Here is a 22,337-nt window from a genome sequence, read left to right on the forward strand (position 1 = left end):
GCTCTGCTCAGTCAGACTCAGAGGTAAAAATAAAAATTTACTCATTTTTTATTCAAATTTGATCTACAGAAAGTGGCTTGTGCCCAAGAAGCATCTCTTTGCTTCAACAAGTGTCTGGGACACATTTTACCTAGAGATTTTATGTAATTTTGGATCAAAATTTTGGGCCTTTTTGTTGTTAGCTCAGAGATACATCAGTGACAGTCTAAAATAGACCGAATTCGTGCATTTTGAGATAAGTAATTTTAGGGCTTTTGCATTTTCAGTGCTGCTGAGCATTTGTTGCACCTTGGACAGCATGCATTTTAGACAGTTTTTTTACAAAGTGTGATTAAATTTACTTACTGTAATTTCTGGAAACTCTAAGATTTCCAAGTTGGTCCAACTTGAAATATTGCTCTTTTGCCCTTTGATTAGTGACATTTATCATGGCAAATCAAGGAGGTGATGTATTTACATATGAAGAATGTGTTGATTGCAAAGAATCTTTGGGATTATGTCAGCCATGAAGAAGTTAGGCCCAGAATGGTGGCTCCTACTACTCCTCCTCCAGGAGGACATGGACAATGGACTCAGCCTATTCAGCCCACCGCTCCAGCTCAGTCACTTCCCTAGAGATCAGCAAAAAAAGCATGGGACACAAGGGATGCATTTGTAGTTCAACGGTCTATCATACCCACATTCGGTTTGTAGCTTCTTCATGAGGAACATGGCTGACCTTAGAGCAGACGTTTGCTAGAAAGAATGAGACATGCATCTCTTTCTTGAAGAAAGAGCTTGAGACTATGAAGATGAATGAGGGTGATTCTATGCTCTAAATAAAATTCAGGACTTGCATGAGGAGCTCATGAATGTAGATGAGTATTACTCAAATACGCAGTTGATATACTACCTTGAATTCATTTCCATCCTCGTATTTGGTTTTTCATACAACCTTGAACCTCACCATGAGGATTTCTCCACAGCCACTTACTTTCCTTCAATTGGTTGATTTGCTCTTAGAGGAAGAGCAGACAAGAAAGAATAGTGGTGTGGATATCATAGCCTCTGAACACGCTTTTATGGCAAGGCAAAAGGGCTAGGGCAGCCAAGCTTAAAATACTCCACAGAGCTTTGGGACTTCAGGTACTTCACAGGGAAGCAAGAAACAGGGGGCACGCAAGCCAAGAAGGGCAAGTGCCACTATTGCAAGAAGCCAAGACACTACATCATTGAATGTAGAAAGTACATAGCCAAGGAGAAGGAGTCAAAGATATATGTTTCTGATGCACCTTCTATTACTACTGAGTCTGCATTCTTTGTTGCAGACAGGGACTATTGTTTTTACGCATGCAGTTATGACTCTTCTTGGGTTGATAGAGCAGTTAGCTCTACCGAGGATGCGAGCACATGGTTTTTTGATAGTGGGGCTTCCAGGCACACCACATCTCACAAAGATTTGTTTTCTTTTGTTATTGTAGCCCCGGTTGGCAAGTCGTTACAGTGTGCCAACAATCACTTTTTCAGTTGATCAATCAGTCTATCTAGCCTCTACCCTCACTCTTGCTATGGCATAGGCAGAGTTATGTCTTGCTCGCATGGGGCATGTAAACTATGGTGGCTTGATGCTTATGCAACATACAGAGATGCTTTGGTTTGCCTCTCTTGGAGAGACCTCCTGAGCATATATGTAAGGGATGTGTTTTGGGGGAAATACATTGTTTTTCATTTCCTTTAGATGTTGCTTTTAGACCAATTGCTAGATTGCAGATTGTGCACTCGGATGTATGTGGGCCTATGCAAATAGAGTCATTGGGTGGTTATTACTATTTTGTCACTTTTATTGATGACTTTACTCGCTTTTGCTGGGTCTAGACTCTTTAGTGAAAAAATCAGAAGTGTGATGGATTTTCGGCTTTTGTAGCACTTGCTGAAAATCAATCTGGCTACAAGGTTAAGACTCTCCGTTTTGGACCAAGGGGAGGAATACATGTCTTCTATAATGAATTCTTTTTTGAAGCAGAAATGCATTGTTGATCAATACACTACTGCTTATACTCCACAGCAAAATGGGGTTGTAGAGAGGAAGAATTGGTTACTCATGGAGATGGCTAGGTGTATACTGAAAGTAAAGAGCTTGCCACAGTTTTTGCATGGAAGCAGCTATGTGTGCTCGCCATGTTTTGAACAAGTGCCCCACCAAGGCATTAAAGAATGTAATGCCTTGTGAGACTTGGAACAGCCGGAAATCTTCAATTGGATATTTTCGTACTTTTGGAACAGCCGGAAATCTTCAATTGGACATTTTCGTACTTTTGGGTGTCTTGCATATGTACACATTCCCAAGGTACTCAGGAAAAAGTTGGATAACAAGGTGGTTAAATGTATTTTTGTGGGGTATAGCAATGAGAGCAAAGGATATAGATTTTATGATCCTCTCTCTAAGAAGGTATTTGTCAGTAGGGATGTAGTTTTCGATGAAAAATCACAAATATCCCTTGCTGGTTTTGACACATATCAAGCTGCCAATGATGTATTTGAAGGGCTGCTACCCATTTCTTTCGGTGATATAGCTGGAGCTTCAGCAAGTGAACTTAATGTTTAGCTAGCTTCTCCTTTGGGTAATGCAGAAAATCAGCCCATGATTAATCTGAATATTCAGCAAGGTGCTGAATTTGAAATTCAGCAAGAGTTTGTACACAGTCAGGAGGCTAGGCAGATGCGTAGATGGTATTTTTGCAAACTATGAAAGATAGTCATTTGGATGCTCCTATTGCTGGTCGTACTAGAAGGCAAGCTCGTATGCAGGATGGTGCACATACCATGGAGTTTGTTATGGCAGCAGATTCACTTGATGATGAGGAGCCTAAATGTTTTAAGGATGCACAACATAGTGTGCATTGGATGGCAGCAATGCAAGCTAAGTTTGATTCCATCGTAAAGAATCAAACATGGAATTTAGTGTCCTTTCCTGTTGGGAAGAAAGCCATTGATACAAAGTGGGTCTATAAGCTCAAAAGAAATACAAATGGATCCATTGACAAATATAAGGCCAGTTTTGTGGCCAAGGGCTACACAGAGAAGAAAGGCATTGACTATGAGGAGACATTTGCTCCTACATCCTGCATGACTACCATTAGGTCTATGGTTGCTTTGGCTGCCCATTATGGATGGATTGTGCATCAGCTTGATATAAAGACTGCATTTTTACATGGGGAACTTCAAGAAGAAGTGTATGTATAGCAGCCCATTGGTTTTACAATTGAGGGATCCGAACACTCGGTTTGCAAGCTGAAAAAGGCTTTATATGGTTTGAAGCAAGCTCCTTGAGCTTGGTATGCAAAGATTGATGCCTTTGGGACCACTGCAGCTACATGCTTACAGTGATTCTGATTGGGCTGGTGAATTTGATTCTTATTATGCCACTAGTGGTAATTGTTTCTTTCTTGGCTCATCTTGCATCTCTTGGCTTAGCAAGAAACAGTCCAGTGTTGCCACATCGTCATGTGAAGCTGAATACAGAGTAGCTTTCACTACCACAGTTGAATGCGTATGGCTTAGAGGATTGTTGTCTGATTTGGATGTATCTATCATAAAACCCACTCCTTTGTTCACTGACAGTCGAATTGCCATTGCAGTGGCACAAAACTCAGTATTTCATGCGCATGAAACACATTGAGATTCACTATCATGTTGTTAGAGAGAGGCTACATGCAAGTGATATCAACCTTGTCTATTGTCCTACCACCACTAATGTGGCAGACATCTTCACCAAAGCTCTTCTTCATGACAAATTTGAAGCATTCCGCAATGCTTTAAATTTGATCTCCTTTGGTGGATGACCCTTGTATCTTGATCACAATTCACTCTAGTGGGGTTTGTTGGGTTTGACTCACGCCTACGCTCACAGAGGAATGTTAGTGATCCTTCTTAGGACACTAGGACACTTTTTACTCTCCGTACAAAAGGTTTTTTCCCTCAGACTTTTCTTTTTATTTTACGTGCCTATGTTATACAATTTGGACACTTATCGTGTTTTACACCCTTCGGGTATGAACACCCTCCTACAACCCTAAGGTTTAAGGGTTCTACTTTGTACTTGCACCTTACACTCTTGAGATTATTATATTGGGTGTCATGCTATCACAATCTCTTCACTGTCAACTCTACTTGCAGCTGAGCTCGAGCTTCGAACCTTGTGCATCCTCTCACCTCTCACAATTACAGGAAGGTATTTGCTGTAATTTCTGCAAATTCTTAGATTTCTAGGTTGATCTAGCTTGAAGTATTGCTCTTGTGCTCTTTGATCAATGACATTTTCCATGGCCAATCAGGGAGGTGATGCATTGACATGTGTGTATAAGGAGGATAGGTTGGATGGCAAACAACTATTCTCTATGATCTTTTATGATGAAAATGTGTTGATTGTGAAGAATCTTTGGGATTATATCACTGGTGAGGAAGTTCGTCCTGGAGTTGTGGCTCTTGCTACACTCTTCCATGAGGGCGTGGTCAAAGGCGCGCTCAACTTATTTAGCCCGCTCTAGCAACTCAGCCACTTTTCCAAAGATTAGCAACACAAAAGGCTTGGAACACACGAGATGCTCAAGCATTATCATTGCTTGCATTGGTAGTTCAATGGTCTATCAACCCACACATTCGTTCTACAGGTTCTTTACGAGAAGCACGGTTGACCCTTGAGCAGATGTTTGCTGGAAAAATGAGACAAACATTTCTTTCTTGAAGAAAGAGCTTGAGACTATGAAGATGGATGAAGGTGATTCTATGCAGGATCATCTCAAGAAAATTCAGGACTTGCGTAAGGAGCTTATGAATGTAGATTAGTACTATTCAAATGCTCAGTTAATCTCTACTACTTTGAATTCATTGCCACCCTCGTATTTGGCCTTTCTCATACGGCCTTGAATCTCACCATGAGGATTTTCTTACAGCCAGGTACTTTCTTTCAGTTGGTTAGTTTGCTCTTAGAGAAAGAGCAAATAAGAAAGAAGAGTGGAATGAATGTTATAGCCTCTGAACAAGCTTTTATGGCAAGGTATAAGGGCAAGGACAGCCAAGTAAAAAATGCTCCACAAAGCTCTGGGACTTCAAGTACTTCACAGAGCAACAAGAAATAGGGGGAACACAAGCCAAGAAGGACAAGTGCCACTATTGCAAGAAGCCAAGTCACTACATCACAAAATGTAGAAAGTGCATAGCCAAGGAAAAGGAGTCAGGGATATCTATCTAATGCACCCTCTACTACTACTGAGTCCGCATCTTTTGTTGCAAACCATGACTATTGTTTCTACACTTGTAGTTATGACTCTTCTTGGGCTAATAGAGCATTTAGCTCTACTAGGGATACGAGCACTTGGTTCTTTAACAGTGGTGCTTCTAGGCATATTAAATCCTGCCGGGATTTATTTTGCTCCATTATTGCAGCTCCTATTGGCAAGTCCGTGCAGTGTACCAACAATGCATCATATCCTATTAGAGGTATTAGGGAGATTGTGTTGACAACCATTGATGGCTCTATTCTCCATTTGCAAGATGCATTATTTGTGCCAAGCATAAAGAAGAATTTGTTGTCTATTTCTTCTTTGGCAAAGTGTGGTCTGCAAGTCACATTTGACAATGACAAATGTATGGTCAGAGATAAAGAACACATGACTTTGGTTTTGACTGGTGCTTTATGTCATGGGTTATATGAGTTAGATGCTTATTCAATTGATCAATCGGTCTATCTAGCATCTACTCTTACTCGTGCTATGTCACAGGCAAAGTTATGGCATGCTCATATGGGTATGTTAAGTATGGAAGCTTGATGCTTATGCAGCATACACAGATGCTTAATGGATTACCTCTCTTGGAGAGACCTCCTGTACGCAAACACAATATGAAAAACCCTTGAGTGCATCATCATCCGACTTTCTTATTAATTTAGAGAGTCAATCATTAGTGTTAGTGTCCATAGTATAGATGGTTTAAAATTACAAGATTTTTGGATAATTTTATTCTATTTTTGATATTTTAGATATTATTTCTTATAAATATCCTCAAAAGAAATAGTAAACGTCTAGAATAGAGTGTTATGCATAAAGTAAGTTGCTATCTATTAATTTTGGAGATCTCGTGCAAAAAAAAAGCTCTCCAATTAGCCTTGTGCATGATCGCAGTTTTAAGACAACAAACAGCACTCCAAATGAAAAAAGTGGAGGAGCAACCCAAGAGAGTTTTGAGTGGGTGTCTTGCAGCTTCACCTCTTTTTTCAGAGCCAATGAAACCATTAGATTTGTTGTCTAAGTAGTATTGTGCATTGGATGTATGTGGCCCTATGCAAAGATAAAGTCATTGGGTGGCTGTTACTATTTTTTCACTTTCATTGATGACTTTACTCGTTTTTGTTGGGTCTACTCTTTGGTGAAAAAGTCAGACGTGGATGATGCATTTTTGGCTTTTGTAGCACTTGCTAAAAATCAATTTGGCTACACGATTAAGACACTCCTTTCGGATCGAGGGGGAGGGATACATGTCTTCCATGCCAAATACTTTTTGAAGTAGAAAGGCATTGTCTATTAGTACACTACTATTTACACTCTACAGCAAAATGGGGTTGTAGGGAGGGAGAATCGGTCACTCATGGAGATGGCCAGATGTATGCTGAAAGCAAAGAGTTTGCCACATAGTTTTTTGGATGGAAGAAATTATGTGTGTTTGCCATGTTTTGAACAGGTTCCCTACCGAGGCATTAAATATGTCATGACTTTTGAGGCTTGGAACAACGGAAAACCTTCTGTTTGACATTTTCATACTTTTGGGTATCTTGTGATGCCCACATTCCCAAGGTCCTAAGAAAGAAGTTGGACAACAAGGCTGTTAAATGCATTTTTGTGGGGTACTGTAATGAGAGCAAAGTATGATCCTGTCTCTAAGGTATTTGTCAGTAGGGATGTGGTTTTTTATGAAAAATCAGAATTATCCCTTGCTGGTTTTGATACATATCAAGCTGCCAATGATGTATCTGAAGGGCTGCTACTTATTTCTTTTGGTGATATAGCTTGAGCTTCAACAAGTGAACTTAATGTTCAGCCATCTACTCCATTAAGGAAGAAAATCAGCCTATGGCGGGTCTGAATATTCACAAGATGCTGAATTTGAAGTTCAACAAGAGCTCGTGCATAGTCAAAAAGTTAGGCAAATGCCTAGATGGTATTTGCAGACTATGAAAGATAGTCATTTGGATGCTCCTATTGCTGGTCATACTAGAAAGCAAGCTCGTATGCACGATGGTGCACATACCATGGAGTTTGTTATGGCAGCAAATACACTTGATGATGAGGAGCCTAAATGTTTTGAGGATGCACAACATAGTGTGCATTGGATGGCAGCAATGCAAGCTGAGTTTGATTCCATCATAAAGAATCAAACATGGAATTTAGTGTCCTTTCCTGTTGGGAAGAAAGCCATTGATACAAATTGGGTCTATAAGCTCAAAAGAAATACAAATGGATCCATTGACAAATATAAGGCCAGGCTTGTGGCCAAGGGCTACACAGAGAAGAAAGGCATTGACTATGAGGAGACATTTGCTCCTACATGCTGCATGACTACCATTAGATCTATGGTTGCTTTGGCTGCCCATTATGGATGGATTATGCATCAGCTTGATATAAAGAGTGCATTTTTACATGGGGAACTTCAAGAAGAAGTGTATGTATAACAGCCCATTGGTTTTGCAATTGAGGGATCCGAGCACTTGGTCTGCAAGCTAAAAAAGGATTTATATGGTTTGAAGCAAGCTCCTTGAGCTTGGTATGCAAAGATTGATGTCTTTTTACTCAGCCAACGGTTCATAAACAGCTCATCAGAGTCTACCCTTTACATATGTAAAGAGGGGGGATCCTTGCTGGTCATATGTTTTTATGTTGATCATCTTGTGCTCACTATGATCAGATTTCCATATTCAAAAAAAACTTGCAGCAAACTTTTGAGATGTCAGATTTAGGGCCTTTGCACTATTACTTGGGCATTCAGTTCATTCATGATGCTAGTGGCATTGGATTGTCACAGTCTATATACATTTGTAGACTTCTTGAGAGGTTTTTCTTACAATATTGCAAGCCAATTTGTACACCAGTGGAGACTGGAATCGGGCTATCCTTGCATGATGATAGTCATTTGTTTGGTATCCATACATATGCTTCAACAGTTGGATGTCTTATTTACTTATGCAACACAAGGCAAGGCATACAGTTTGCAATTTCAGCCCTGAGCAAATATTTGCATCAGCCACGTATATCACATTGGCAAGCTGTCAAGCATGTTTTCTGTTACTTGTAGGGTAGTAGGTCTCTTGGGTTGCTTTATGCCAAAGGGAGGACCATTGCACTTAAATGCTTACAGTGAATTTTTTTTTTGCAAGTGTGGCTAATTATATTACTTAGAAAAACTAAATACAACGGAGTGCTCATGCTCAACAGACTAGTTGGAGCTGATGCAAAGTCATAAATACATCATGTATGCAAGCCTCTCAAGGCGGTCTGGGGGGATGGGGGCAAGAAGCTATGGAGAGGGGGTGTATCACCAGCTGGGGCTGCCTGCTTGCATCATGAAGAATAGGTCCTAGCCGCCCCAGGTGTGCAAGAAGTGAAAACGGAGCTCCTGACGAGTCCCACTGACCACGAAGGAGGTGGATGATGAAAGTCCAGAGCTTTGCCAAAGTCGCCTGTACTGAATGGCTCTCCCCGCTACAAACCTCCTGACAATGTGCCTTCCAGATGTGCCATCCAGTAAGACTCCCTATGATCTCCCATAACTTAGAGCGGTTTGCTGTGGGCTTCAGTACCTAGCGGTTGGGTAAAGCCTCCAAGCCGACTAGTGCATAAGACATAGCCTCAATTATGAAAATCGTGTCATGCATCCTGGCCTCGTACAAAAGGTGACAGTCCTGGCTAATTGCCTGCCAGCAGAAAGCTCACCACGAGATACATGCAAGGCTAAATGCGTCATGCTTCTCTCCACACAAGCTGTGGTGCCTCGCAAAAGAAGTGCTTTGGAGTTTCCAAAAGCTGCTATGGACAATGTTTACACCCTCCATCCTACTACATCTAGGCTAGCCAACTCCCTACCGCCAAACCTCCATGTGCTAAATACGATACCATCCTCGGCCTCCAGTTGTCCCATAGGCAGTGCCAAAAAGCCCGACGGGAAGCTGGCTGTGGAAAAGGTGGCAACACCCAGCAGTCCAGAAAGTGATGTTGTGCTCCGCCCAATATCTGCTACACGAAGGCACCCAATCGGTGTCCTCTTGCATCAGTACATGTTTGCCAATCCTGGTTGTGTACTCCAAGAACCTCAGTGGCTTCTTGGCGATCGCAGTGGCCCAGCCATAGCCACTCTCCAAGGTCCCACTCCAGCTCATCGAGTGACCTGCTCTCCCGTATCTAGAGGCGCCACTCCCGAAACCCCTTCCTTAAACACACAAGGGTCCAGACGCCAAGTCTTCCCCTGAAAACTAATCACACGAATCCTCCTCAAGGGAAGGAGAATGATCTCCTTATCGTACTGCCCTCTGTCAAGGACCAAACGCCCCCCCTCCTACACGGTGAAGAAAATCTCGTAGGGGGTGCCACCCACTCTACCTGTCACCTGTAGGGGGATACCTGCGGGTGAAAATCTAGCAGCCCATACCTCGCCAAGCTCTATCAACTCTCGGATCAGGGGGTCAAGCCACTACTGAGATATTGTTGCATCAATTTCCCTTCTCCTCAGCTCCACTCCCATCTGACAACCTAATGCCTGCTGCAATACCTCCTGGTTCACCATCCTGTACACCTCCCGCCATGTCTTGATAGTGTGCGAGCAAGGTCGGCCTCCCAGCCAACCCACTAGATGTGGGGCCATATAAAATATGTTGAAATTTAGAGTACTTACAAAAAAAAGAATTGAAATATCAAGGAGCCCTTGGATAATGTAACTTACAATTTAGTATTTCCATGGCTTCCTTTCATAGAGTTGATTAAAAAGCATTGCTTATCCACAAGGTCTATTGCAATCAAGCTCCAATGAGAACTAAAAGCAATCATATCTCAACAAATTAGTAGGATAAAATCTCAAAAACTCTAATAGAATATTGAATCACTTACTTCTCATTATATGGAATTATAAGGAACTCCAAAGTATCGAAGTCAATCAAATTGAGCCAGTGCTCAATAAAACTTGTATCAAGCTTGTTCCTCATAAAGAATGAGATAGATGAATCAAGAACCTCAATTTTTTGTTGTATATCCAAAGGAAACTCATGCATTATACACCTAGAAAAGGCATAGAAATAGTGAGTATAAACAAGAAAAATCTTATTGTTAAAAAAATATCAAAAAGCATAAGTAATTATGGATGGACATACCTTAGGCCAACAAGAATAATACTGTTATTTACTTCTCTTCTTTTATCCTTAAGAATCTGAACACATACAGCATCAAAGGAGATAACCTCAGTTCTTTTGCCGAAGTCACCAGGTAAGAAACAAAACACACTGAATCCTTTTGGATTAGCTGCTTCAAGAAGGGTGGCTAGCTCATTTTCAAAGGACTCTAGTTGCTTTGTTTTCCTTTCTTCAACCCTTTGCCTCCTATAATCTCTCCATTTATCTGCCTATTCCTCTTTAGCTTTCTCCTCTTTTTCATGTTGCCTTGTATCCTTCTCATGGGTGACATCCTCAACCCTGAGACCAGAATCATCTTTCTTTCTCCTAGCTGGGGGCACATTAAGGATATTAAATGTCTTCACATCAGTGAGGGGAATTGGTTGAAGGACCTTTGAAAATCTATATCTTAGCCTCCTAAGAATTACCATGTCCTTGTCCATGAGTGTGAGCCTATGAGCATGAGCAGCACAAATATAGGCATCTTGAAAAAACTCAACTAAAAAATCCTCTGTGGCTTCTTGTATACAATGAAGAGCTGTTCTGTCCATCTGAAACTATCCAAACTATATTTGTCACAAATTTCCCTGACAAGCCTCTGAAAAGACAACTTTGGAATTGCATTGTCAAGAGCCTTTACTGCCTTCCTAATCTCCCTTAGGCACCTGACATTTTGAGAAAAATTTCTCTTTAGCTTTGACTTTCTAGAGAGCTTCTGAGGGTTTGAAGACTGATGAATCTACATCTATATCCCATCCCTATCTCTGACTTAGGGGTTCCAAACCACCAGCTAGCGGTCTATCTCCTCCTGGCATCCTGGCAGGCTCTGAATTAGGGCCTTACAGAGGCCTTGCCACACGCGAAGTAGGTTGCGGAGGAAGGAGAATTTGGGGGCCGTGATCTGGACCGCTGTGAAGATCCATCTCAAGGATGGCCTCTAATCACCACGAAGTCTCAATTTGCACTCCCGGTGGAAACCCTCCTGCAGTAGGGCCTTCCAGGTCTAGCGTCCTGGCGTGAGTCTGCGGACTACTAACTTGCCCAAAAGGGCCAGGCTCTGGAACTCTGGGTCCATAATCCCAAGCCCTCCCTCGGACCAATGCTGGATAATGGTCACCCACGCGACCTTGACCCAAGAATCCCTGGAATTGTCTGAACCAACCCAGAGAAAATTCCGCACTAGGCAGTGAAGCTAAACTACATAAGACGAGGAAAAACACCAACACGATCCATGCTTGGGGAAAGCCCAACCTCACCATGGTGCCCTCTAAGAAGTCCCAATCAACCCTATCATAGGCTTTCTTGAAGCCCAAGAGAAGTACAGCCAATCCTTGACCACTGTTCTGGGCCCACTCAGTCGCCTCGAAGACGTGCCGACTAGGATAGCTCCAACCGGGATAGCTCCAACCGGTCTTCCTCTTTGGGGAGGATACTGATAAGACGTGTCAATAGACTCCCTGGCATCCATCCTAAGCTGAAAATCTCCTGAAAGGCCAGCAGTAGGGGGTCCTTCACCACCTCCCAGTAGATAGCAAAGAAGGCCTTAGAAAGACCGTCCTCTCCTGGGCATTTCTGCACATCCTGTGCATGGAATGCCTCCTCTAAGGGAGCGTCCCATCTCCTCTATGACGAGGGACGGGATGTGGTCCCAGACTTGCTGTCTACAGCACTATCCTCTGGTTGAGACTACCTCCTGCTAGAAAAGGTGTCTATAGTAGTCAATGGAAATCTCCATCACCTCATTTGGGATAGAGCAAATCCTCCCATACTGATCCTGGAGGTTGCGAATTTGATCTCCTGAGGTGCGAGGCTGATGCACCTGGAAAAACTCCTTGCACATCGTGCCTCCCTTCCACGTCCAAAAGTTGCTGAGGTACGGAAGGAAAACTCCGAGCACCCGTCCTCGAGGCCGGCGAGGGCTGCTCGTGCACACACCTCCTATGCGTGGAGAGTGGGATCCCCTACTGCCTCTTGGAGTAGTCTCTGCATGGCTGCTAGGTCTCACTAGAGTGCTTTCTCCTCCTCACAGCTCTATTGCCTGGCCTTTAGAGCTGCCTCCTAGAAAATCCTGCTCGACTCGGCTAGGACCTCTACAACCTCCTCTACGATCCAGTCCCTGCTGTCCCACTCCCTAGTCCAAGGCTGCTCAATCTACCTCCTCCCTCCTGTAGATCAAGTTAGGGATCCGACAAGATCTTGTGTCTAGGGCCGAATCTGGGGCATCAAGTGTCCAAAGAACCGAGCATTGATCAAACAAAGTGGTTCTTTCCAACTGCCCTACCTGACCTCCGTGAGAGCACTCCCACTCTCCCACATAGAACTGTGAAAAGCTAGGCCCTCCAGGCATTGCATGCTCCTACTGCGAGGAGGAAGACCTCCCATGCCTCCTGTTCCTCCCCTACCATACCTTGGTAGTTTTTGCCCTCTGCCCTGCTGGTCCTCTAGGGCCTCCAAGTTGTTGAAGTCTCCTCCAACGATCCAGGAGTCCACCTCTGAGAGTCCTGCTGAGATCTCCACCTAGAACCTATTGTGTGCCCTAACCTCAGTAGGGGCATAAACATTGAGGACTCCAAGGCACAAGTCCTCAATATCCAATCTAATCCATAGAACCCTCCCTACCACTATCGCCTCGTGATAACGTACACAGGCGGTGAGTCTCGGGCCAACAGAGGTGCATACGCCTCCACTCCTACCATGGGCACCGATGGGGTACTTCCAGTAAGTGTGTGAACTACCTGGGAGTACCTTCCCTACCCGATGGGCTTGGGCAAAAGTAAGCTATCGATCCGTCCGGCAAGGGTAGGTTGGAACTCCTGCCGAACAATCAACTTCTTGGAAACACATGCCCCACTATAGTGGAGACTGTTCACATTCCAAGATGCAAGATGTAAACTCATAAGGACACCTGTGAGACTGATCGAACAGGCATCTATTCGGTGTGGAAGCTGCTGATGAAGAAGAACAGCTATGGGGCATGTGAATACGCTTTGTCATAGGCCTAGACGGAAAACTCCATTCCCCCATGGTGGCACTCCGACGAGGACCATGGGGGTGATAGATGCTCCAGGTGGTACCACCAAGGCATCTATTAGCTAGGCTGAGAGTCATGACTCTGTATATTGGTAGAAACAGGCAACCTGTGCCAGGGGCCACTCGATCACATCCATCAGTGCTCTCCACTGTGGAGGGGCTTGAAAGATTATGCTCAAATGTGGGACCTTGGCACCAGCCCACCAGTTAATGTCCATCATACAACCTAGCTACTGCTAGGAAAATAGTGCTAGACCTCCTTCTCCCCATCCACTGGGAGATGTGGTCTGCCACCTGACTCTTCACCTCCTCCTTTGTTTGTGTCATCATCTAGTCTCCTGAGTGAGAGGTTTGAAGAAAAAGAGCATAGTTTGGTCTATCCGGTGGTGTTAGTAAATGGACCTTGCCACTCCTTGACTTGCGTACCACGAAGATACCCACCTCCGAGGTACTGGAAACTCTTCGCGCTCCGCAACTCTCAGGTAGGACCATCGATGACTGTGAAGGAACTCCTGTGGTAATAGTTGCGCCTGTCTCGGGAAAGTGTGACGAGCGGTAGGGACAGTGAGTTGATGGCTGTGTGGGGAGGGGGGGCTTGGCTACTGGTGAGTGGAGGATATAGGCGTATGTGGCTCATCACCTCCTGTGGGAAGGGGAAGGATGGGCCGAGAGGGGGGGTCACCTATACTAGGTGAGGATCAGGGGGGCTAATCGGCGAGGGAGATGGTGGAGAGGAGAAAGATCGAGGGATGGTGGGGTGCTCAGTGGGGGGGAGGGGGGGGCGGTGGCCCTGGAAGGGAGGGGCTGTGGCCTAGGGTCCGGGGGGGGGGATCCATGGGAAGCGGGGTGGATGTGGGGATTGTGGGATCTCGGGTGAGGTAGCCTGTGACACGTCCATGGGTGGTAGATGTGGAGGATTGTGGTCCTGCCGTCTCCCTCTCTGTTGTCTCTAGACCCATGTAAAACCGTCAGCGTCCATGGGTGGTAGCTGACAACGCCCCCCCGCCGTCTCCCTCTCTGTCGTCTCTAGACCCATGTAAAACCGTCAGCGTCCACCTGCGGACCACCAATCGATGGAGCCACCTTGGCTCCGAAGCGCATGCAATCTGCTGCTTAATACCCAAAGTCATGGCAACGCAGGCACTACCCTAGTTGCCCAGTCGCAATGACCTATTGCGCGAAGGAGTGTCCTCCTACCTCACTCTCCAGAAACTTTAGTATATTCTTTGTATCTTTCACAGCTACCCGTACCTTTGGGACTCCTGCAGCTATCACTGCATCCACGAAGGAGGCAAGAAGAACTATGCCAAAGAGTCGTCCAAAGTCCTCCACTAGCTGGCGATACCCTACCGCCATTCCAAGGAAAAGTAAGGTGACCGGATATCTAAGAAACCTATTATGGAGCGCAAATGCCTCCACTGTAAAGCCATTGTACCAGGGAACCATGTAAATGACACCTTTCATGGAGGCATAGGATGAGCTATCCACTAGCTCATGAGCTGCGTCTGTAGAGGTGAATCGAACCATGAAGATCCGTTGACCTATGAGGATTGCCTCTATGATCTCCAATGTGCCAATGCGCAACGTGGAGTGAAGCCAATCCCGAAGTTGGGCCCTAGATGGGGAGTGTTCTACGACCTGACGGAAGATCGTTGTTTCTGTCAACTCTAGCTTTGTGGCACGGATGGTAAGAGTTGTTTCTCAAAGAGGACGGTGCGCAAGGTCTTTGACTGGTGAGGCGCACGCTGTTGTGCTACCGGGGGGGGAGTTACTGCAGAGGGAGGGAGCAACTGGAGAAGGGGCGGGGGATGGCAAAGAGGGAGAGATGTTGTTTTCTAACGATGGGGGAGGTGTTGAACGCCACAGATGGCCAACTCTGCGGGTGGTGGATCTGCTGGACAGGGTCGGGGCCGCAAGAGGGCGGAGGAGGAGGGGGCAGCTTGGGGGGGGGGAGTGTGGCTCAAGGCCTTGCCTAGTTGGGGGGGGCAACAGCAAGGCAAGGGTGGGTAAGGTGGGGGCGACGTGAGGGATGGCAGCACAAGGGGGCTAGGTAGGGGGACAATGCCCCATGGGGAGGGGGAGCTAGGTAGGGCGGCATGCCACGAGGGGGGGGGGGGGTGTGGCTCAAGGCCTTGCCTAGTTGGGGGGGGCAACAGCAAGGCAAGGGTGGGTAAGGTGGGGGCGACGTGAGGGATGGCAGCACAAGGGGGCTAGGTAGGGGGACAATGCCCCGTGGGGAGGGGGAGCTAGGTAGGGCGGCATGCCACGAGGGGGGGGGGGGGGGGGGGGTGAGGGGGGGATTGGTGTGATGGCGACGGGCAGGAGCAGGCGGGGTGGATGCAAAGGAGCAGGCAAGGTTGGCACAAGGGAATAGGCAGGGTGGGGCAGCAGGCACGAAGTGATGGGCAGGGAGCGTCCAGGCGATGTAGGTTGCTTACAGTGATTCTGATTGGGATGGTGATTTTGATTCTTTGTTACGCCACTAGCGGCAATTGTTTCTTTCTTGGCTCATCTTGCATCTCTTGGCTTAGCAAGAAATAATCCATCATTGCCACATCATTATGTAAAGCTGAATACAAGGTAGCTTTCACTACCACAATTGAATGCGTATGCCTTAGACACTTGTTGGCTGATTGAGATGTATCTATCACGGAGCCTACTCCTTTGTTCACTGATAGTTAGAGTGCCATTGCAGTGGTACGGAACCCAATGTTTCATGCATGCACGAAACACATAGAGATCCACTATCACTTTGTCAAAGAGAGGCTACATGCAGGAGATATCAGCCATGTCTACTATCCTACCACCAGTAATGTGGCAGACATCTTCACCAAAGCTCTCCCCTGTGACAAGTTTTTGAAGTATTCTCCAATGCTTTAAATTTGATCTCCTTTGGTGGATGATCCTTGTATATTGATCACTCTTCACTCCAGGGGGGTTTGTTGGGTGTTCGACTCACACCTACGCTCACAGAGGAGTATCGTTGATCATCAATAGGGCACTAGGGCACTTTTTACTCTCCTTACAAAAGGTTTTTCCCCCCAGATTTATTCTCTTTTATTTTATGTGCCTATGTTCCACAGTTTGGGCACTTATCGTGTTTTACACCTATCGGGTGTGAACACCGTCTTACAACCTTAAGGTTTAAGGGTTGTACTTTGTACTTGCACAATACACTTCAGACTATTGCATTGGGTGTCGTGCTATCACACTCTTGCACTCTTCTCACCGTCAACTGTACTTGCAGCTAAGCTCAAGCTTCGATCCTTGTGCATTCTCTCACCTCTCACACTTTTGGGTACCAGCTCACCACCCCAAGGCCTACAAATCATGTTCCATGCATCTAAGGAGAGATATTTTGGAGGTGTTAATATGCAGCTCAGAAGCTTGACCAAACAATTCCCAGTTGTGTAACACTTTACAGAGGTTATCCCGATCAGCCTTCAAAATCATGAAAGTATCATCAGCCAAAACTTGGCCAATAAACTGCTGATTTGAAGGAAGAGACAACTATAGCCACTTCCTACATATCTTTGAGGATGGATTTATTGTCTGACCACAATATATGGGCATGCACTTCCCCACAGTATACAAGCTGTTATTGGACAGATTCACACCTCCTTCCATAAGCCAGCACAGAGACAAGCAAATGGATAGATATTCTAGTGGAGAACAAGCTATGTCAACTTTGTGGCTAAGAGCCCAAGACAAAGGAGCACTACATATGCAGATCTAGAGTACACTATGAAATACAAGGAAAATATCATTGTTTCTTCTGTGAGGGCTTTTTGTAGACATTAATGGCCATCTAGCTAGCATGCCAAAGCCATATTCACCACTAGGAAAAACTAAACATAAAAAAAAGTCAAAAGTCTGACAATAGGAAACAAATAACTTGTTGAAGCCCTTGAACAGTAAGAATATTCTGCACCATCATGCACAAGTAGTAATCCAAGTTGTAGAAATAATCTCTAACCATGGAGCGGCCACATTGCGGATTACAATCCCAATCAGTATTGTAGAAGCTACTTGCTACAATAATAAGCCTCTATTTCAAACAACATGACCATGAATTCTATAGGCAAAGTCAAAGATAAAAGCATTTCTGGAACACCAAATGTGCCGAAGTCCAATCCAACTTAAGAAATTAAACAAATGTTGCAGCTACAATCTGTCATTCTGCATAATCTTCCCAAGATCTATGCACAATTTGTGATTCTGTCAGATGTCATTGAAGTCCAAACCCTGAAAAAAGTTCTTTCTTGAATGCTTTCAGATATGGAAAGAGCAGTCTTGAGAGATCTGGAGTCTCGTATATTGTATGTAACTTCACTTTTGATTGAAGCATCAGAACTTGCTGCAGAACTTGATTGGTATCTTTTTCAAACCTTAATCTAAGTTCATAATTGACCTGAAAAGAATTTTGGGATTTTATTACAAAGTGATCATGCAATCTGTGGCAGCATTTTCAATTTTCTTTCTGCATTTGATTTCACTTCATGGTCCTGTGTAGCCTACTTGCATTCACATCAGTATCTAGAGAATGGAAGTATACTCGGCCCATCTTGAGCCATCAGGATGTGCTACACATTGAAAATGGAAGGTATTTTATGGTACATTGAATTTCATCAATGTTGGACGTTGAATTGAGTTTCATTAATATTGGATGTTGAATATGAGACTTTTTTATTTGATGTTCTTCAATAGGCACCCATTGCAAGAGCTTATAGTAGACACGTTTGTTCCAAATAGCACTGATGTTGCTAGTAGCAAAGGTGAAGCAGCTAAACCTTATGCAGCATAAGGACTACAAGTTACTATCTTTCAGCAACGAGTCTCAAAACCTGAGGTTCTTATGATTATTCCTTTGTACCAGGGCGTATCAATATTATAACTGGTCCAAACTATTCTGGGAAAAGTGTCTATGTAAAGCAGGTACCCCTACCCTATAAGACCCATATTGCTGGTGCGAATTTTGAACACAGGGCTTTGTTTCAGTGTGTATTTTCTGGCATCAATAACAGCTATCATGCTTTCTGCAAACTTAAAAGCAGATGTAGATCTTAAGCATATTAAGTGAACTCACTCATAGTTGGAACATGGGGAGTGGGTATGGAGAGATTCATTTGCAGAGACGCCTCAAGATGTGCCCTTCTTTGGCTATACCACTAAGTTGGGGAGGAGGATACAAATGGGCAGGGTCAGAGAGGTACCAGCTGCAGCTGAGCACTGGATTATCTAGGGTATATCACAGCCTTTCCTTGCAGACTTCCAGAGGAGATTGGAGGACAGCCTTTCTTTGGTTACTAGCACACAGGAGTTTAGCATTTGGTACATGGCTTGGCTATGGTAGAGGCCCTATTCCTTGTGCTAGATATGGGAAGCATGAGGAGACTCAGAGGCATTGCTTATGGGATTGCCCATGGGCTCAGGACGTCTAGAGGAGAGCCCTTAGGATGGTGTTTCATGGCACTACAAATCCTATGATTACTACGTGGGGGACAGTTGCCTTTAAAGAAGAAAGCACCATAGTTGGCTGGTTTTTACTGCTCCATGAGATACCTCCTGATCCAAGGGAGGAAGAAAAATCTGCAGTGGATTGTCTCGAATCCACATCACCTGCCCAGTCCATCCAGAAAGAGTGGCCCCCTCTCCATACATGATCCCGTGGGATGGAATCCCCTGTCAATAGTGAAGAACATGCAAAGAAGCTGGCCAATGAGCCTGAGTAGGAGTCTTCGTAAAAGAAGACAGCAATGCCACCACAAAGGAAATATCCATCTGAGTGTGAATAAGCCAAATCAATGAGCCAACAAGGCACTTGTATCAGGTAGCATCTAGAAGGGGATTAGTTGCCACCAAGAACTTGAACTCAAGGTCCATGGGTCAAGAAATACGCCGACACTCCGCTGTGCCAAACTCCAAAAGTAACTCAATGATGTACCTGTGCTAAGAAATGAAAATGCCCCATGCCATCCGATAGATCTCCAAACCAAGGAAGAAGTGGAGGATGCCAAGATCCGTTGTGTCAAACTCTTGTATCAGGTAGCATCTAGAAGGGGATCAGTTGCCACCAAGAACTTGAACTCAAGGTCCATGGGTCAAGAAATATGCCGACACTCCGCTGTGCCAAACTCTAAAAGTAACTCAATGATGTACCTGTGCTAAGAAATGAAAATGCCCTATGCCATCCGATAGATCTCCAAACCAAGGAAGAAGTGGAGGATGCCAAGATCCGTTGTGTCAAACTCTTGTCACACGATCTCCCGAGTCCAATCAACCTCTTTTGAGTCACTCCCTATGATAATAAGGTCATAAACTTACAAAATGACCAACATACACCTGTCACCCTCAACCTTGTAATAAAGGTTGGGGTCATGATTCAAACGATAAAGCGATCAATCCTCTGGTATGAAGCTTGAGGAGCTTGCTTTAGGCCATTAAGGGTCTTCCACAACCTATAAACATGGTCCTCCTTCCCTTACACATGAAAACTAGGAGGCTGTCAGACATAAATCTCCTCCTCCAAGCGCCATTCAAAGAGGTTGACTTCACGTCCATCTAATAAATTGGCCAATGGTAATGAGCGGCTAGAGCCAAGATAGCTCGAATAGTGGACATCTGAGTTGTAGGTACAAAGGTCTCACAGTAATCCAACCGCTGAGAAAATCCCTTGGGAACAAGCTAAGCCTTATGCTTGTCCAAGGTTACACCAATCACCTTCTACTTCTTGGAATGAGAAACCAGCTCTGAATTCTTGTTCTATTCGATAGAATCAAGCTCAACATGCATAGCACTGCATCAAATTTCGTGTACAAGAGTCTTATCAACTGTAGTAGGCTTATGGTCCTGAAGAATCTCTGACATAAAGGCATAGTCTACACAAAGTGAACTATCCTGTTTGGCCTGAATCCTAGCTGATGATCTTCATGAGCCTAGAGATGTCTCGAGAAGCTAAGTAATCTGAGTAATCCCTAACTTCTATATGAACCTCTGATACCACCTAGGGATGGTGATAGGCTCAACCCACTATGAAGGAGACTGAGAGGCCTCCAATACCTATAATGCATGTATATGTGGAAGGGAATTCCCCTCACTAAGAGAAGGTAAATCCTCCTCATCTAATGAAGAAGTCTCCCCCTCTGACGGCTAAATCCCCCCAAAAGAAACTTGAGGAGATGGAAAAGGGGTATAAACACTTGATGACAAGGTAGAAGATGAAGAAGCTATCAACAATGGAAGGAGAGAAAGGAAGGAGAGGGAGGAGTCGCAAACGGAGGAGGGGTGCTAATGGGTAATGTGGAAGGAAGGGGAGAGGCGAATGGTTTTTTCTTTTTTGCGGGGGGGGGGGGGGGGGGGGGGGGTATGTAGTCTTCAAAGACCACAGCCTCATCAAAGATCACATCCCTGCTCACCTCGATCTTTCGAGTCTTCAAGTCCTAAAGCCGATGGTGCTTTGTGGTTGTGCTATAGCCCATGAAGATAAGCTTTTTCAACTTGAGATCAAGTTTGCTTCCTCTTTTCTTCTTATCCACATGGATATATGCCTCACACCCAAAGATATAAAAGTGGGATACAGAAGGCTCCTTCCCAAAGAAAGCCTCATAATCATTTATTTCCTTCAATGCCGAAGTAGGAGACCTATTGTGGTTGTGTACCACGCTAGCCATGGTCTCATTTCAAAGGGAATGGGAGAGACTCCTGTGCTCGAGGTCCATTTCAAGCATGGTCTGATTCAAAGGCTCCACCACACCATTCTCAGATGGTGTGTCTGGATGGGAATACTCCACCCGAATACCGTGATTCCTATAAAATTGAGAAAATATGTTAAAACAAAACTTTCCGCCATGGTTTGTTCATACACTGCAAACTTTAAAAGAGGTTTGCATCTCCCCTAACACTTTCCACTTGTTTGCAAAAGTGGGAGTACACCTTACTCTTGTACTTCAAGAAGTAGAGCCACACATAATGGCTAAAGTCATCAACAATCAGCATGAGATACTTGGCCTTCCCAAGGAAGGCCATGCCCATAGGTCCAGAAAGGTCGGTATGAAAGCCTTCCGATTAGCAACTTGTGGATAAGGCTTTCTATGTTGCTTGCCCCTCAAGTAGCTGGGACATAGAGCATGAACAAGAGGGAAATCTAGAAGTCTCTCCACCATCTTCTTCTGAGAAGCCCGCCGTCAAATAGCATCAAGGTTTAAATGGCCATAATGAGCATGCCAATGTTGTCCAAGCTCGTGTGAAGACTACGGAGCAAGAGCTGTGAGTATATAAAATCCACCCTCCTGGGTACTTGTCCAAAGAGCAACTCCTATGGATGCATCCTCCACAGTAACTGCATCCTAGGCTCTCGTACTGTTACTAAATTGATTGCTTATTACACATTCTCTATTTAGTAAATTTATGTCAATAAATTAAATGACGCACTTTTCTTTTAAGTGTTGATGATGATATAGCATGGCCATGAGACCATTTAGAGACTAGTATTTCTAAGTGCATCACTTAATGGGATGATCAGAGCACTATGACGGGGATATTTGGTACAGACAGTACAAGTTATGAAGGGGAAAGAAAGTGTCTGCCAAGTGTAAGAGTGTACACAAGAACCAAGGAGTTACACATAAATGAAGATAGATTGAGTTCTATGAAGAGGAAGTGCATTAGCATTGTGTATATATATTTCTGTGTGCATCCGGGGACGCCTGGAAACGTTTACTTGTATGTAATGAGCATTGCATTCATTTGGGATCATCCTCTCCATTACAAATCAAGGTTTAAGGTCTTTTCTCTCTTAATGAATCAAGGAGAGAAATAATTCTTTCAATAAAAAAGACGAGAGAGGTAATTCTCTCACTTAAAAAGATGGGAGACGTGATCCTCTGGAAGTGAGGAGAGAAGT

General features: G+C 44.5%; 1 protein-coding gene across 1 annotated transcript in view; it reads left to right on the forward strand.

The window, feature by feature from the left end:
• The window catches only part of MSH5 (MUTS-homolog 5), a 271,881-nt gene that overhangs the window by 237,583 nt on the left and 11,961 nt on the right, over positions 1–22,337 (forward strand). The window contains exons 21-24 of the mRNA XM_087694530.1: positions 17,712–17,808; positions 17,949–18,038; positions 18,143–18,210; positions 18,312–18,370. Of these exons, the coding sequence (XP_087550656.1) occupies positions 17,712–17,808; positions 17,949–18,038; positions 18,143–18,210; positions 18,312–18,370 (314 nt within the window). The remainder of the gene's footprint in view (positions 1–17,711; positions 17,809–17,948; positions 18,039–18,142; positions 18,211–18,311; positions 18,371–22,337) is intronic.

Source organism: Lygodium microphyllum, chromosome 15 (genome assembly GCF_053477565.2).
Source record: "Lygodium microphyllum isolate KBCC chromosome 15, Lygodium_microphyllum_v1.1.10, whole genome shotgun sequence".
Lineage (NCBI taxonomy): Eukaryota > Viridiplantae > Streptophyta > Polypodiopsida > Schizaeales > Lygodiaceae > Lygodium > Lygodium microphyllum.